This window comes from Pogona vitticeps, chromosome 5, assembly GCF_051106095.1.
Source record: "Pogona vitticeps strain Pit_001003342236 chromosome 5, PviZW2.1, whole genome shotgun sequence".
Classification (NCBI taxonomy): Eukaryota; Metazoa; Chordata; class Lepidosauria; order Squamata; family Agamidae; genus Pogona; species Pogona vitticeps.
Genome location: NC_135787.1, coordinates 166,439,856 through 166,453,903, shown reverse-complemented (window position 1 = coordinate 166,453,903; position 14,048 = coordinate 166,439,856). Strand labels below are relative to the sequence as shown.

Sequence of the window (14,048 nt, the reverse complement as noted above, 5' to 3'; positions counted from 1 at the left end):
CCTCCTTTTGCTTTCTGATGTGTTGAAGAAGTACAAGTGTGATGCACACACACACAAGAACCATATCTCTGTAATTTTCATTATAGGGGGTGGCAGATAAACAACAATCGAGGACACAGAAAACCTCCCTGCTTTTCTGCTTACTCAACTGGCTTGTTGTGGGGAGAATGCTTGAGGACTCAAAGGGGCTATTGCCATACAATAATTTGCCACTCCAACATAGGAAATAACTGGGGCAAACCAATTGGAGACTTTCCCTCTATGGCTTTCTCCTAAAGCACTTGGCATAAAACTGTGGAATGACCCGGGCTTCAATCCCAATGAACTCAACGGGGCCACTTATGGGTTGATTGGTCTATTCAGGGGCTAGCAGTGTGCTGCAATCTACACAGTTCAAGACATTTTTCAACAAAACTTGCACGGCTGTCTCATTATAGCAGCAACACTGTGGGTTTTTCAGGAAACAACCAGACGATCATTTCAACTAGTTTCTGTAGCATGAGTCAAATGGTTTCCTCTGTCAATCTGGATGCATGAGGTGGAACCAGGAGGAAAGGGCGGAGCCACCCCGTTCAGCCCTCTAGGGTTGCTTTATTTCAAGATTATGTTGAACTCACTTTAAATCTGAAGAAGCACAGGAGGGAAGGCAACTTTGGAACTGCCTACTTGGGAAGCCTTCGTGATGGATTCTTGTCCAAACAGTAAGTCCTAAGGAAACGGGGGGCTAGGTATAGGTGCTGTGTGGACCCAGAAGGACTGGTCTCATAAGAGTGCTACCAGCCAAAACAAAGCACTGCAGAGAAATGAGATAAGCAGGAATAGAACCTGGATGGACTTTTCTGGTTTTCACAGTCGGTTGGCATGATTTTTAAAAAAATTTATTTCCTAACCTGTCATTTAGAGAATCTGTGATCTAAAAGGTCCTGTGTCATTGTGACATTTTTGTCATATTATAATGTATTATCACTGAAAACTACCTTGAGATCATCTGCTGTTAACAGATATCCCTCAGAAATTAACACCCATCTCCAAAATAAAAACAAGGCATCCTGAACAGGATTCTTTTCATACTTTCCAGTCCACATTCCTACAAACTGACACACTGGTTGCCTGGATGTGAACAGGACGGGCCCCCTACATCTTCAAAAGTTTTATTAAACAAAAGGAATTTCTGGAGATGTCATTTGTGTGAAGGTCTACACCCTGTCAATTGACAACCTGTCAAATCATCCTCTTCAGTGTCACGGTCATTGATGCAGGAGTTCTCTCCTCTTTCATACCTAGCCAGCCTGTTTATGTCAGGCTTAGGGGCAGATTTGATTCAGTTGATGGAAGGGTTGATGGGCGAAAGGAGAAAACTGGAAAGAAGTAGTGATCTAGAAGATATGAACAGTGCAACTGTCATTTATTTCTAGAGATGAATGAATCTTTTTGTGACTACAGCTCCAGGAATATCCCAGCTGGCTGTGGTATTCTGGGAGCTGTAGTCCACACATGTAACTTTTCCTGTGTCCGTCAATCTAGTAGAATGCCATTCCATGGGTACAGCTTTAGGCCTCCTGTTTGGCAGTGATGGAGCTTAAAGATGAGGAATCTTGTTTCTTGTGGTTTTTAAATTGGTTTTGTGTGTATGTGTGTGTCTTGTTTTCTGCTTGTTTTGAGTTATTGTGCATCTGTTGCCACTCCAACATAGGTATGACTGGGGGTCTCAGGTAGAATGAGTGTGGGGGGGATGCCCCACAACAGTGGTTCCCACCTTTGGCTCTTTGGTGCTCTTTGACTAAAACTCCCATAAGTCTTCACCATTAGCCATGCTGGCCAGGATTTCTTAGAGCTGTGGACCTTTTTAAGTCGTAAACCTCCCAGAACATTACATTGCACTTAGGGGGCAGTATATAAAATAAATCCTGAATATTATTTTCAAAGCATGTCTATTTCAGATCTTAGTACTTTCTAGGTTCTAAAATGAAAAGAACAAACACTCTGACTACTGTCTTGTGTTGAGACTCAATCGGTTATTCTCTTTGGGGTGGTGCCCTTCTTTCATGGATCTCAGAGCATTGGACGTTGTTCTCTTTTTCTCATGTTGTCTTCCCAACTCCTGTGAGACAGGTGAAGCTAAGAAATACCTGCTGGCCCCAGTTTACCTAACGAATATAGGAGGTGAGTGAGTGATTTTCCTGGTCAGCTAACTTTTATCACGGCGGCGTCCTGTATCTAGAATAGAACAGGCTGGACAGTGGAACAAAGAAAGATGGAGAAGTAACTGTGACTAGATCACGGGTTGTTATGGAAAAACAAACTAACTAACAAAAGAAGTTGCAGACATTCCCTCTTCTGGAGATGGATTCCCACACATTCCTCACCCTGGCTTAAAATGTGTATTAAAATGAAGAGAGCATATCTATTGCTTCAATGTCATTTATTGCCAAAGTTACAGAGATTGTCTTGGCAGTATCTCTTTGTCATTTTAAAGAAAACATCAAAACACTCCAAAAGGTTGTAGACTTTTAAATTTCAATTCCAGCTCTCTACACACAGGCCTGAGCACTGCCTTTGCCTCATGTTAGTCAGGGTGTGTGTTTATCATTTAGATGATAAAGTTTGCTGTTCTGATTTGGAGATGTTTTATTTTGTGTGTGCATATTTTCTACTGGTTAAATAGCTCAGTGGTTTAGATAATGGTTGAGAGTTCGAATCCCCACTGTGCCTCCTCCGAGTAGAGCCAGGCTGTGCGGCACAGTCCAAAAACACCCCCAGAAAAAAGGAATAGCAAATCACTCCTGAGCATTCTCTGTCTCAGTGGTTCCCAGCCATTTTTGAGTTGTGACTCCCTTTTATAACAGCCAAGTAACTGCAACTACCCCCTGGCCATGTTTGCATAAAAAGGCATTTTTAATGGGGTAATGTCATCCCTTCTCAGAAAGTAGAGGCTTCTTTCTCCCCCAAAGTGCCTGTTTCTCATACATATGCATACATGCTAGCTTTAATATCCTGCTCTTAAAGGTTGAGGAAGAAGTTACTTAACAAGAGCTACAGTACATCTGAAGCCGCCCCCCCCCCCCCCCGAAAACACTTTGCAGCCCCGTTGGGGGTCATTACACGACAACAACAAGGAGAAAAAGCTAGTGGAGAGTTGATAAAATAAACCAGTTTGATACCCAGCCCAAGTTTTGGGATGGCTCTCTCTGCCTTTCTCACTTTGATTAACATCGTTTCCAACCTGCCTTTCTGGCTTCTAGTTTTGGATTCGCAGCTTTGGACCGGACACCGATCACAGAATAAGCATATGGCAGTGAGGACCAATCAAAGACATTTTTGCTTTTCTACTAGGAGCAGCAAAGACTAGACTGCCGCCAGCTTGAAGCAGGAGGCAGCAGCAGTGATGTCTATGCCATCCTGATCACCAACCAAGGCTTAATTTAATGAAGGGGCCAGACCTCAAACTTGCCTGGAATGTTTCAGGCAGTCCTCACACCATTGACCAGTAGATCTGAGCACTTTAAAAACAATAATAAAAGGAAACAGACTGCAGTTGGTGGCTTAGCAATCACTATCGGGTGCCTTGGTCACCCCTGATAAATCCACTGGGCAGGATGCTGTCTGAATACACATTCTGTCTTGGATACCTCCTGGCATCCAACGCACAAGGCTGACAACTGTAATTGTTTAAATTCATATTTATTCATTTTAATACCCCTTTCAAGAAATACTTTTCATTAAACATTTCTCATAAAGTATGCAGAATTCAGAAAATACGATAAAAGTCAAATGTATCTGTATGATTCCTTTCATCTTATGTCTCTTGTTATAGTGAGCAAAGGACTGAAATGCTTATAAAATTCTGTTTCTTTTTCTGAAATTTGGCTCTAAATGCAATTTGGACATCTGGGTTTCTGTTCTTCTAACAGCTGTATGACAAATGGCTATGCTTACTGAAATTCTTCCTTCTACACAACTTTTAAAGGTGCAGGAGGTTTTTCCTAGCATTTCTGCACCTCTTGTCCACTAGGCATCTTTATCCAGCACTCCCACTGCAATCTTGTATTTTTTTTAATGTGCCAAGAAGCTGATTTCATTAGTTCTGACAATCCTCCATATTGCTACTTTCAGCTGTTTCATTTCAAATCAATTTCCTTAGCAAGTTCTCCAGCCTAAGATATTTCTGAACATTTCTTTAAAAAAATCAATCTATCTATTTTTATTTTACAAATTTTATTTGAACATGTCAATATAGCAATAAAAATGAAAAATAGTATATATTACATGAATCAATTAGCTAAAAAACCAACCAACCACCAGCTGATGACAGTAATTACAAGTATTACAAAAATGTAAATGAAGTTTATCAATCATGTAAAATACCTAACAGGCTGTTACAATGAGCCGTTCCATAGGAATCCATGTTTTCCTACTTGGCTATTATTGTTTGCATATTTCTTAAGTTCTTTACCAGCTATTGCAGACGCCAGTTCTTTTTGGACTATCTGGATTAGCTTGGTCTCATATTTCTCACCAAATTATACTTTATCTCCAGTTTTGTATTTATATTTCATTTTAGCTATATTGCTCTGAGTGTTTTCAAACGATCTTTTGATTCTGCTCTTCCCATTTTTAAATTTCTGCTAATGAGAACTTGTAAAATGGGCAATTCTCTCCCCACTCCACTGAAACGCCTTTCATGCAAAATATAGCTCAAAGGGGAATTTGCTAAAACACCATATCCAAAAGAGGAAGTTGAGAATATTGAAGTGTGGATGTTCTTTGTTGAAAGACAGTTTTGACAAAACACAACAGATGTTTTAAGTGTGGAAAAAAACACTGCCTTAGCCAATTTCTTAAGAATGTCTTGCCACATTATTGGAAAATGCCCCCTTTTGGTATGTTTATCTTGAGTAAAGAAGGATACAACATGTTACACTTTTTATTTAGGCAGCACTGGCCAATGCAACCCATTCTGCTGGCTTTTATACTTTTTCCTTCTATCTGAGGCTCTCTGTCAGTTTTTCTTTACATTCTATTTCACAACCAGACACATATTCTTCTTCAGCAAAGGAGGGTAACCTGTGGCCCTCCAGATATTCTTGGACTGTTTTGTTTCTTTCTTGGGTACTAAATATGGAATACCGTGGAATGAAGCGGAAGTTGTTCTTGTGGCTGTGAAATACCATAAAGTGGAGTGAAAGGAGCATGCCCAAAGCGCCCATGACTAAGATTGGAAATACAGGAAGAGTAGTGCCCTGCAAGACGATGTTAATCCATTCCATTGAAATCGCTGTCTTGTGAAAACATCATCTTGAGAAATGTGGTTCCCCATTGGAATGCATTGAAATCCATTTAATGTGTTCCAATGGGGAAAATAGTCGTTGTTTTGCGAAAATCGCTCATAGGGAGGCCATTTTGCGAAGCACCGATCAGCTATTAAAATCGCTGTATTGTGAAGCATCAGTCCCAAAAACACCCATTTTGCGAAGCGCCGATCAGCTGTTAAAATCATCATCTTGTGAAGCATCAGTCCCGGGGGAAAAAAACCGTCTTGCAAAGCACAGACCGAAACATCGTATAGCGAAAATCGCCCATAGGAAACACTGTTTTGCGAAGTGCTATAGCGATCACAAAAACTCATCATCATGCAGATTTGTCATTTTGTGAGGCAATTGTCTAGCGGGGCACCACTGTAATGTCTTCCTCTCCACTTACTGGGCTGCTGGGGAAGGGGTAGATTACTCCTGCAGAGAGATGAACCAATTGTCTCTGGAGGACTTTGGCATTCAGGCCAAGGGCTCCATGATATCTGGCTAAGGGTCAAATATGCCCCCCAGGACACACACATTATCTATGCTTGTTATTTTAAAAAAATACCATGTTTAAAAGGGCTTTTTGTTCCTCTCTCTATTTCTTCTGCCAGCGAGAGCTAGATCACTGCTTCCCTTTTTCTGATCATATTTAGCAAGGGTTGTGATGTAAAATGTAAAGCAGAAAAAGAGTTTTCAGGACAAAAGGACTACACTTCCTCTTTCCATCTAAATGCAGTAAAAACAATATACGTAATGGTGTATTGGTGAATTATGGTATACCAGCTCAGGATGAAGGGAAATTATTTCAGTTTGCATTTTGATATGAATTGACCCAATTTCAACTTCCCAAACCAATGCATGAACCAAAATGGAGTTATATTTCAATATTCATGGCATTCCAAATTTTTCATTGAAAAAAACAAACACATACACACGTACGCATGCACACACACAAAATGCATTATATTGGGGGAAATTCCAGGGATATAGTTTGTTGCAGCAATAATAAGACAAGGTATTGCAGCACTTTAAAGACAAGTACCTTTTATTCGGCATTTGTTTTTGTAGATTATAGCCCACTCTTTCAAGCAGCGCCGAAGAAGCAGGCTATGTGATATAAAATCCATGAAATTTTCCACCAAACAACCAGCCCTGGTTTAGTCTGACCCAATTTAGCTTAGACAGATACTGGGGTATCAGTAGACAGATCAGTAGCTGCATATTGCTGGTATTTATTTTCAGCTACAGTAGCAGCATCTCTTTTCTTGCTGAGTGCTGCAAAAAACCTAATAATAATGTTGGTGTGCCTCCCCTTCCCAGCTACTATTGACCACTGCTTCTGCTTTTTTTTTTTTTTTTTGGGTGCTGTATTTAATGAATCATTTTGTGGTCTTCATCTCTGACATCATCCAATTCAGTTTCCTAAACATTAAAGAGGAAGCCCAGTTTTGGTTCAGCTAGAGCACTGGTTCTTAACCTTGGGTTACTCAGGAGTTTTGGACTGCAACTCCCAGAAGCCTTCACCACCTGCTGTGCTGACTGGGGTTTCTGGGAGTTGCAGTTCAAAAACATCCAAGTAACAAAGGTTAAGAACCACTGAGCTAGAGCTATATGTGACCAGTAATAGCAATACCTCTGTTCTAATAGCAATACCCAAACATCTAAGGCACCTGTGAAACTGAGGGAGGTAGGCTATCTCAAGCTGCATTTTCACAGGAGAAACTTCAGGATTAAAATCTAGGACTTGATTTAAAATACACAATTTGGGCCAGCCTTTTTTGCAATGGGGATGCACATTATATTATTTATGCATATTTCAACAGAATATTTATCAGACACAAATATTCTCCACTCAGGAGATGTTTTGGAATAAAACTCTGCACTACTTAGGATTCTGATTGTTCTGCAGTGTAGTGGTGGGGAGGGAGTAAGTCTTTCTTCCAGAAAGATCCAGCTAGATCTTAACTTGGTGCATTCCAGATGTGTTCAGCTATAATTCTGACCATTGAAGTCCTATTGGCCATTCTGACTGGAACTGTTAGAAGCTGTGGTCCAGGAAATCTGAAGGACCCCCAGACAAGGGAAGGCTGACCTAGAGATAGCAATCTCTGTGACAGGGGAAAGACCATGACCGCTTTGGCAGAGCCAGGTGAGAGAAGCTCCAGCAATCCTCCTAGCTCTTCTGGGCTCTGCTATTCAAACCACATGCCTCACAATTATACAAGTGGTGCCTCGCACAGCGAGGTTAATCCATTCCAGATTAACTCTCACTGTGTGAAACATCGCTATACGGAAAGAAAAAAGCCATTGGAATGCATTAAACTTAGTTTAATGCGTTCCAATCGGCTGATTTACTCACTGTACAGCGATGTTCCTCCATGGCCGGCGGCCATTTTCGCGCCCTCCCCTCGCTTAACGAGGGCGTGAAAACGCTGTGCGCGGCCATTTTGAGGCTTCCGGCGGCCATTTTGAAGCCGCAGAACAGCTGATCGGCGGGTCGCAAAGCGAAGGTCGGTAAGCAAACCGCTTACCGACCTTCGCTCTGCAATTTTCGCCCATTGGGGCCGTCGCTCTGTGATCGCATTAGCAATCGAAAAAACGCCCCCGTAGAGTGAATTCATCGCTCTACGGGGCGCTTGTTGTGCGAGGCACCACTGTAGACTCATAAAGTTTGGAAGGAATCTTGAGGTCACATAGCTATCCTTCCATCCAATTACCATGTTACTTGGAATCCTAAGAAATTGCCTAGCTAAGTCAACTGAGGGTGTCGTTACTTGGGTAGTAGATTGAAATTTGGACTGCTTGTGGAGCTTAAGTCAATACATTGGCCCATCTAGCCCAGTTTTCTCAGCTCAGACTTACAGTGGCTTTTGGGGGTTTCCAGCAGGATTCTTTCCTAGCCTTACCTAAAGCCCCCCAATATTCCCGGTAATCTCCCATCCAAGTATGAACCAGGCCAAACTGTGCTTAGCTCCAGAAATCAGACAAAATGTTATTCAAGGTGATAGGGTGTTTTGGCAACAAATCCCACTTTTCCTCCCACAATCTGTTGTGCTTGTGTTCATGTCAAATCTCTGAACCACATTTGAGCTCAGATGAATTTAAAGAACAATGAGTGGAAAACTCAATATGCATCTGAAAGACCATTTTGAGAACAAAGTAAGTTGATGGACACATGGAACAGTGCATTTGGGTTATCAGAGTGTTGAATTAGAACAGACTAAATTTGTTTTCAATTCTCTATTTACCCCTGAAACTTACAATATCTCAGCTTAACTCAGTGGTTCTCAACCTTTGGACCCACACGTATTTTTCACTTTGGTTCCTAGAAGCCTATGTCAGTGTGGTCAATTCTGGAAATTGAAGTCCAAAACATGTGGAGGGCTGAAAGTTGAGAACCTCTGGGCTAACCTACTTTAGAGGTGTTTTGTGAAGATAAAACACGTGAGGAAGGCCCTCTTGTGTTACTAGGAGATCCTCAAGGGGGAGGGCAGGTAAAAAAGGCCACATGTTCTCCTTTGGAACTTCATATCCTTGAACAGAGAGTTTGTTAACAGAAATAAAATGATTATTTTTCCCCAGGATCTTCTGACTTCAGTGTGACTGAAGAGACTGAACTAGGGACCATCAAGAAGCATAAGGAAGAGCTGCTGGAGGACATCCAGGTAAGAGCCACCTCATTGCTCTTCTGTAGATAGATGGAAAGATTGCTGGGAACAATGCACATTATGTGCTTCGGCAGTTTTATTCATACCCAGGTTCTTTCTTTAACAGCATGGGTTTGTTTCAAGTGGCAGCAAAGTGACTGAAAAGATGCCAGCAAACATTTTAGCAGCAAGTTGTAGCGTTGCTTCCTTCCCAATTCTAGAGTGAATGATGGAAAAGCATCTGCTGGACTCTTTCCTCTTCTCTTCCACCACCTTCATTGCCTCCCCCTTTTTCTTCTTCTCTCTTTCAGAGGTTAAAAGATGAAATCGCTCAAGTATTTGAAGAGATTGATAGTTTCCAGCAAGGACAAATGAGGTGAGGATCCAGTCACCATTAAGAGACCCAGAAACAGCAGGGAAGTTCTACTAGTGCTTGGGAAAGTTATTTTTGGATTACCACTTTCAAAATCCCTAGGGAGGGAATTCTGAGAGTTGCAGAGTTTAGAAGTAACGTATCTAGTCCAAAGAAAGGTCCTCTCAAGTTAGCAGCATAACGGTAGATTTTTAAGTACTGTATAGGATTATGTCATGCAATGGTGGTTGGCCCACTAGAGCAAGTTGAATACTGCTCCATTTAAGGTCAAATTATCTCCAGCCAGCCTACTCCTTGCTTCCTCTTTAGTACACGTTGAGGAGTCAGGGTTCTACATGTCTTCTCCTATATGTCTACATGTGTGGATAATTGCTTGCTGTATTTGTGTCTCTTGTGTCAATCATCTCACTTTTGCCCCTGGCTCTGCTGGTCAGCCTGGCTCTGCCCATCTGTGCAGGACCTTCTGCCCTACCAAACAGTTACAATGGGTACCAGCCATCTCTATCCTCCTGTCAGCCCCCATAACCCAATCCCAAGGAGAACCCATAGTAATGAGAGTAGGACGGGCCCTACCATTAGGCAGAGGAAGGCACTGCTGCAGGTTGCTGATGCTGGGGGGCCAGCAATGGCAGCCTCCCGACCTTGTTCCTCCTAAGCCATTCTGGTCTCTTAAAGCAGTGGTCCCCAACCTTGGGCCTCCAGATGTTCTTGGACTTCAACTCCCAGAAATCCTGGCCAGCAGAGATGGTGGTGAAGGCTTCTGGGAGTTGTAGTCCAAGAACATCTGGAGGCCCAAGGTTGGGGACCACAGTCTTAAAGGACAAACCTGTGGATATTCCACTCAGCATGTCCTACAATGTCTATACTAGCCTGCTGCTCTCTAGCAGCAGGGATCCTCTCCCACTGATAGTGCTGAAGCTTCCACCTCAGTCAGCTGTACATGAAATTCAGGGAAGCAACATCTTGCCTTCTGCCTAAGGCCAGAAATTATTTATTATCCTATAACAGAAGCAATGTTATGTCACATTTACAGTATTGGTCTGTCTTAGAAATCCACTAGGAACTTTCTAAAATTGACAGACTTTATTATAAAAACTGGTGTTTAAACCAAATATAAAGCAAAAAATGACAGATGTTTCTGTCCAGGCACAGTGCTTTGAATGCTCATTTCTTAGAAGGCTGGCTTTGAATTGCTAAGTGTTCTATCATGTTCATGTTGCTGAATTAAGATTGCTATCTCTCTTTTTTCCTGATAGGCTCCTTATACTTAACAGCTACACAGGGCATATGTAGGACACAGTTCCCTCTCCCTCCATTCTGAGAACAGCTGTAACTGCTGAAGTTGTCCCGTGCTGATAGTTGAGGATTTAGCTCTGTTCCTTTTTATTAAATAAATTTAGAAAAATTGACAACTTTCATATTTGATACAAAGAACTTGAGATTAGCCAAAATCTTGAATGCAAGAAAAAACAGATTTTCCTGTTATGGGTCAGAATGGAGAAGTTTTGGAATATCATCTTACTGGGAACAAGCAGACACTTAAGAGAAGAAAAAACAAACCGAACTATGACATCTCACCTTTTTATTGTGGTTCCTACTTGTATTCTCCTCCTGCTGTGTTTATATATAAATAATTGCTTGCATGTGTTTGTATAGTACTCTGCATTGTGTATATCTATACCTACAACTCCGGGAGGCGGTGGAGGATAGGAGGGCCTGGCGTGCTCTGGTCCATGGGGTCACGAAGAGTCGGACACGACTAAACGACTGAACAAACAAAAATACCTATATCTACATTGATGTAATGACATTACTGTATATGTTTCTAATTGCAGCAAAGTGATCCAGAGGGACAAAGATCTTTGCATTGGACGAAAAAAATTTAACATGGACCCTATTAAGGTAAGATGATGAATGCGAAATCAGCAGATGGTGATTTTATAACTGGGGAAAGATGTGCAGAAAGGAGAAGGCCCTGTTGGCTGAAGAACCTGGAAGACTGGTTTGGATGCAACACTGCATCCAAAGCCAAAAATAGTCATGAGGATATTCAACCTCTGTGAGGAGGAGGAAGAGGAGTGGCAGTGGTGGCGGCGGCCACAGAGACATATTGTGAATATTACTCTACTCCTCAGTAGAGAATTCTCCCTTTCACTCTTTGCAGATATGGGGAAAGGTGGTTTTTTCAATGCAATCTTAGTAGGCTTAAATCAGTCAGCAGGAGAGACATATGGGCTACTAGAAGGGGAAACCTGGCTGCTGTTTGCAAAGACAGCAGGGGGCCCGCTTCTCAGGAGGCTTGCCTTGTATGTCTATGCACCTGTCAAACAGCTGATCTGAAGAGACATAGACAGGGCAAGCCTGGCTGCCCAAAGGGAAGCCCCCACTCTGCTGTCTAAAGACCTGACAAACCAACTAAAGAAAAAGAACCGACGAACCGATTCGTCCATTTGTAGCAGATTCCCTCTCTGCCTATGCCCCCAAGGAACAGCTGATCTCTGGGGGGCATAGGCAGAGAGGGAATTTGCTACAGATGGAGAAATATAAAATTATATGATTATATTTCTCCCTTTGTATTTGTCGGGATCTCTGGAACTGACAAATACAAAGGGACGAATATCCGACGAATCAGCAATATTCAACAAATACTGTGATTTGTTTTTATATTCGTCCCGATGTCTTGTTCGGATTCAGCACTGTTTCATCTGATATTGTGTCATCATTTGCCTTGGCTGGCTAAGATTGTACCCAGAAATAGTAACTGTGTGCTGTCAGATCAATTCTGACTTATGGTGACCTTTTCCAGGGTTTTCCATGTCCTTCCACATGCAGAAGTGGTTTCTCATTTCCTTCTTCTGAGGACACCCTGGGACTGTGCAACTTGTCCAAGGCTAAACAGGCTGGCTCTACTCACAGGAGACACAGTGGGGAACTGAACTCCCAACCTCTGGTTTTGTAGCCAGAGACCTAAACCTCTGAGCTCCCAGAAACACGCAGTCAAAGTGCTAAGTTACTTTACACTTTATTATGTTAAAAAGTTACAGAATCGTAAATAGAATAATGGAGTTGGAAGTAGCCTATATGGCCAATGAATTAATCTCTCTGTACAATGCAGGAGTCAGGATAAAAGGTTATGTTATATTATGTTGTGTTTATATGCCACCTTTCTCCCAGAATTTGGGCCCAAAGCACCTCACAAAACAGTTAGAAAAAAACTAGAAATTGAAATGTAATAAAATTACAAATGTTAAAATAGAATTTTGTCATAGCTTTAAAAAACAATTATAATAAACCAATTTAAAATGACTAAAATACTAATATTAATTTGCCTAGAAAAAGAAAAAATCCTGCACAAAGCTAGAATCTTATATTTTCAGGCTCTTTAATTGTTGAATGTGAGTTGGAATAAAAAAGGCTTTTGCTTCCCACCAGCAGGGTAGGGGCAAAGCTAGCTCTTCTTGATAAGGAGTCCTAGAGCCTAGGAGCAGCCACAGTCCCCACCAAACAGGGCTGTGAAAATGGTAGGGTGTGAGAAGGGTCTCTCCAGCTGATTTCAAAGCCTAGGTGAGGTGGTATGGGACAGTATGGTCTTTCAGATAGCCTGGACTCAAGTTGTATAGAACTTTCTAGAACATAAACAGAACTTGAACCAGCAGCTAGTGAAGCTTTTACAACAAGGGAGTTACATGGTCACATCCTGGCTGGGATCCTCGAAGTATATTCCAAAAAAGTGAATGGCCTAAGCTTGGCTGAGGCCCACACTGACTGTCAGAAACAAAGTGAGGGTCGGTGAGGGAGTCTGGTATTTCTCCTTTCTGCTCTCCATCCTTGGCCTGACGTACAACATCTTCTTTAGAAGGAAAACCACAAGCAACAGCATAAAACGATTAGCAGTCATTTTAACCACAGCTAATTTCAGCCCACAGCCTTTCCTATCCTCTGCTTTTACCTTACAGTATTTCTATACATCTTTCATATACTGATGAACAAAGTAGGTCATGCCTTTCCATTGGACTATTTCAGTGACATGGAGAGGGGGGATTTGCTGCTTGGGTAACAGCCTATCCTCCATATTCTTTTAGCCAGGCTTCGTGCTCTGGAGAAGACACTCCAGCTTTGCATACAGAGACGAATAGACCCTGTTCCAAGTCCTCCATACAGAGCATGTTACTATAGTCTCTCGAGACTGAAGGATGCCTATGGATGATAGAACTTGCCCCACCTGATGTGAATTGATGTAGTGTCACCTCTTAATTTTCCTTCCTTGGTGTAATTGCATCTGTGCATTGTATATATGGCACTCTATCAACACTGCACTTCCAGCTAAATAGTTTCTTTCCATTATCCTTTCACCCACTTGCACTATCAACACTACACTTGGAAGTAAAAACTCAAGGCTCAAATATTGCTGAACCTCATAAAGCATTGGCTAACACTAGGGATGAGCAAACTCGACATAAAGCTTGAGATAATTACCGGTACTTTTGCAGACTTTATCTCCCAGAATCTTGCAAGCAGCCTGTCCAATAGTCATGTTGGTTTGAGGATTCTAGCAGTTGTAATCCAAAAGGTTCTATGCTCTGATTTAAGACAGATAATTTTTCACTACGCCACTTAAGTAGGAATAATATTCTGCTGGGTTACGATTTTTCTTTTCTTTTAACAGAGCTGAAGCTTGTCACACACACTTGCAGCTTTTGCTGCATTATCATCTTTGGTCAAATAGATTTA

At 41.8% G+C, this 14,048-nt stretch overlaps 1 protein-coding gene across 1 annotated transcript in view; it reads left to right on the top strand.

Annotated features, from left to right (window-relative positions):
- Positions 1-8,883: 8,883 nt before the first annotated feature.
- Positions 8,884-14,048, top strand: part of CYTH4 (cytohesin 4) — a 30,685-nt gene continuing 25,520 nt past the window's right edge. The window contains exons 1-3 of the mRNA XM_078376178.1: positions 8,884-8,962; positions 9,256-9,320; positions 11,153-11,219. Of these exons, the coding sequence (XP_078232304.1) occupies positions 9,316-9,320; positions 11,153-11,219 (72 nt within the window). The 5' untranslated portion in view covers positions 8,884-8,962; positions 9,256-9,315. The remainder of the gene's footprint in view (positions 8,963-9,255; positions 9,321-11,152; positions 11,220-14,048) is intronic.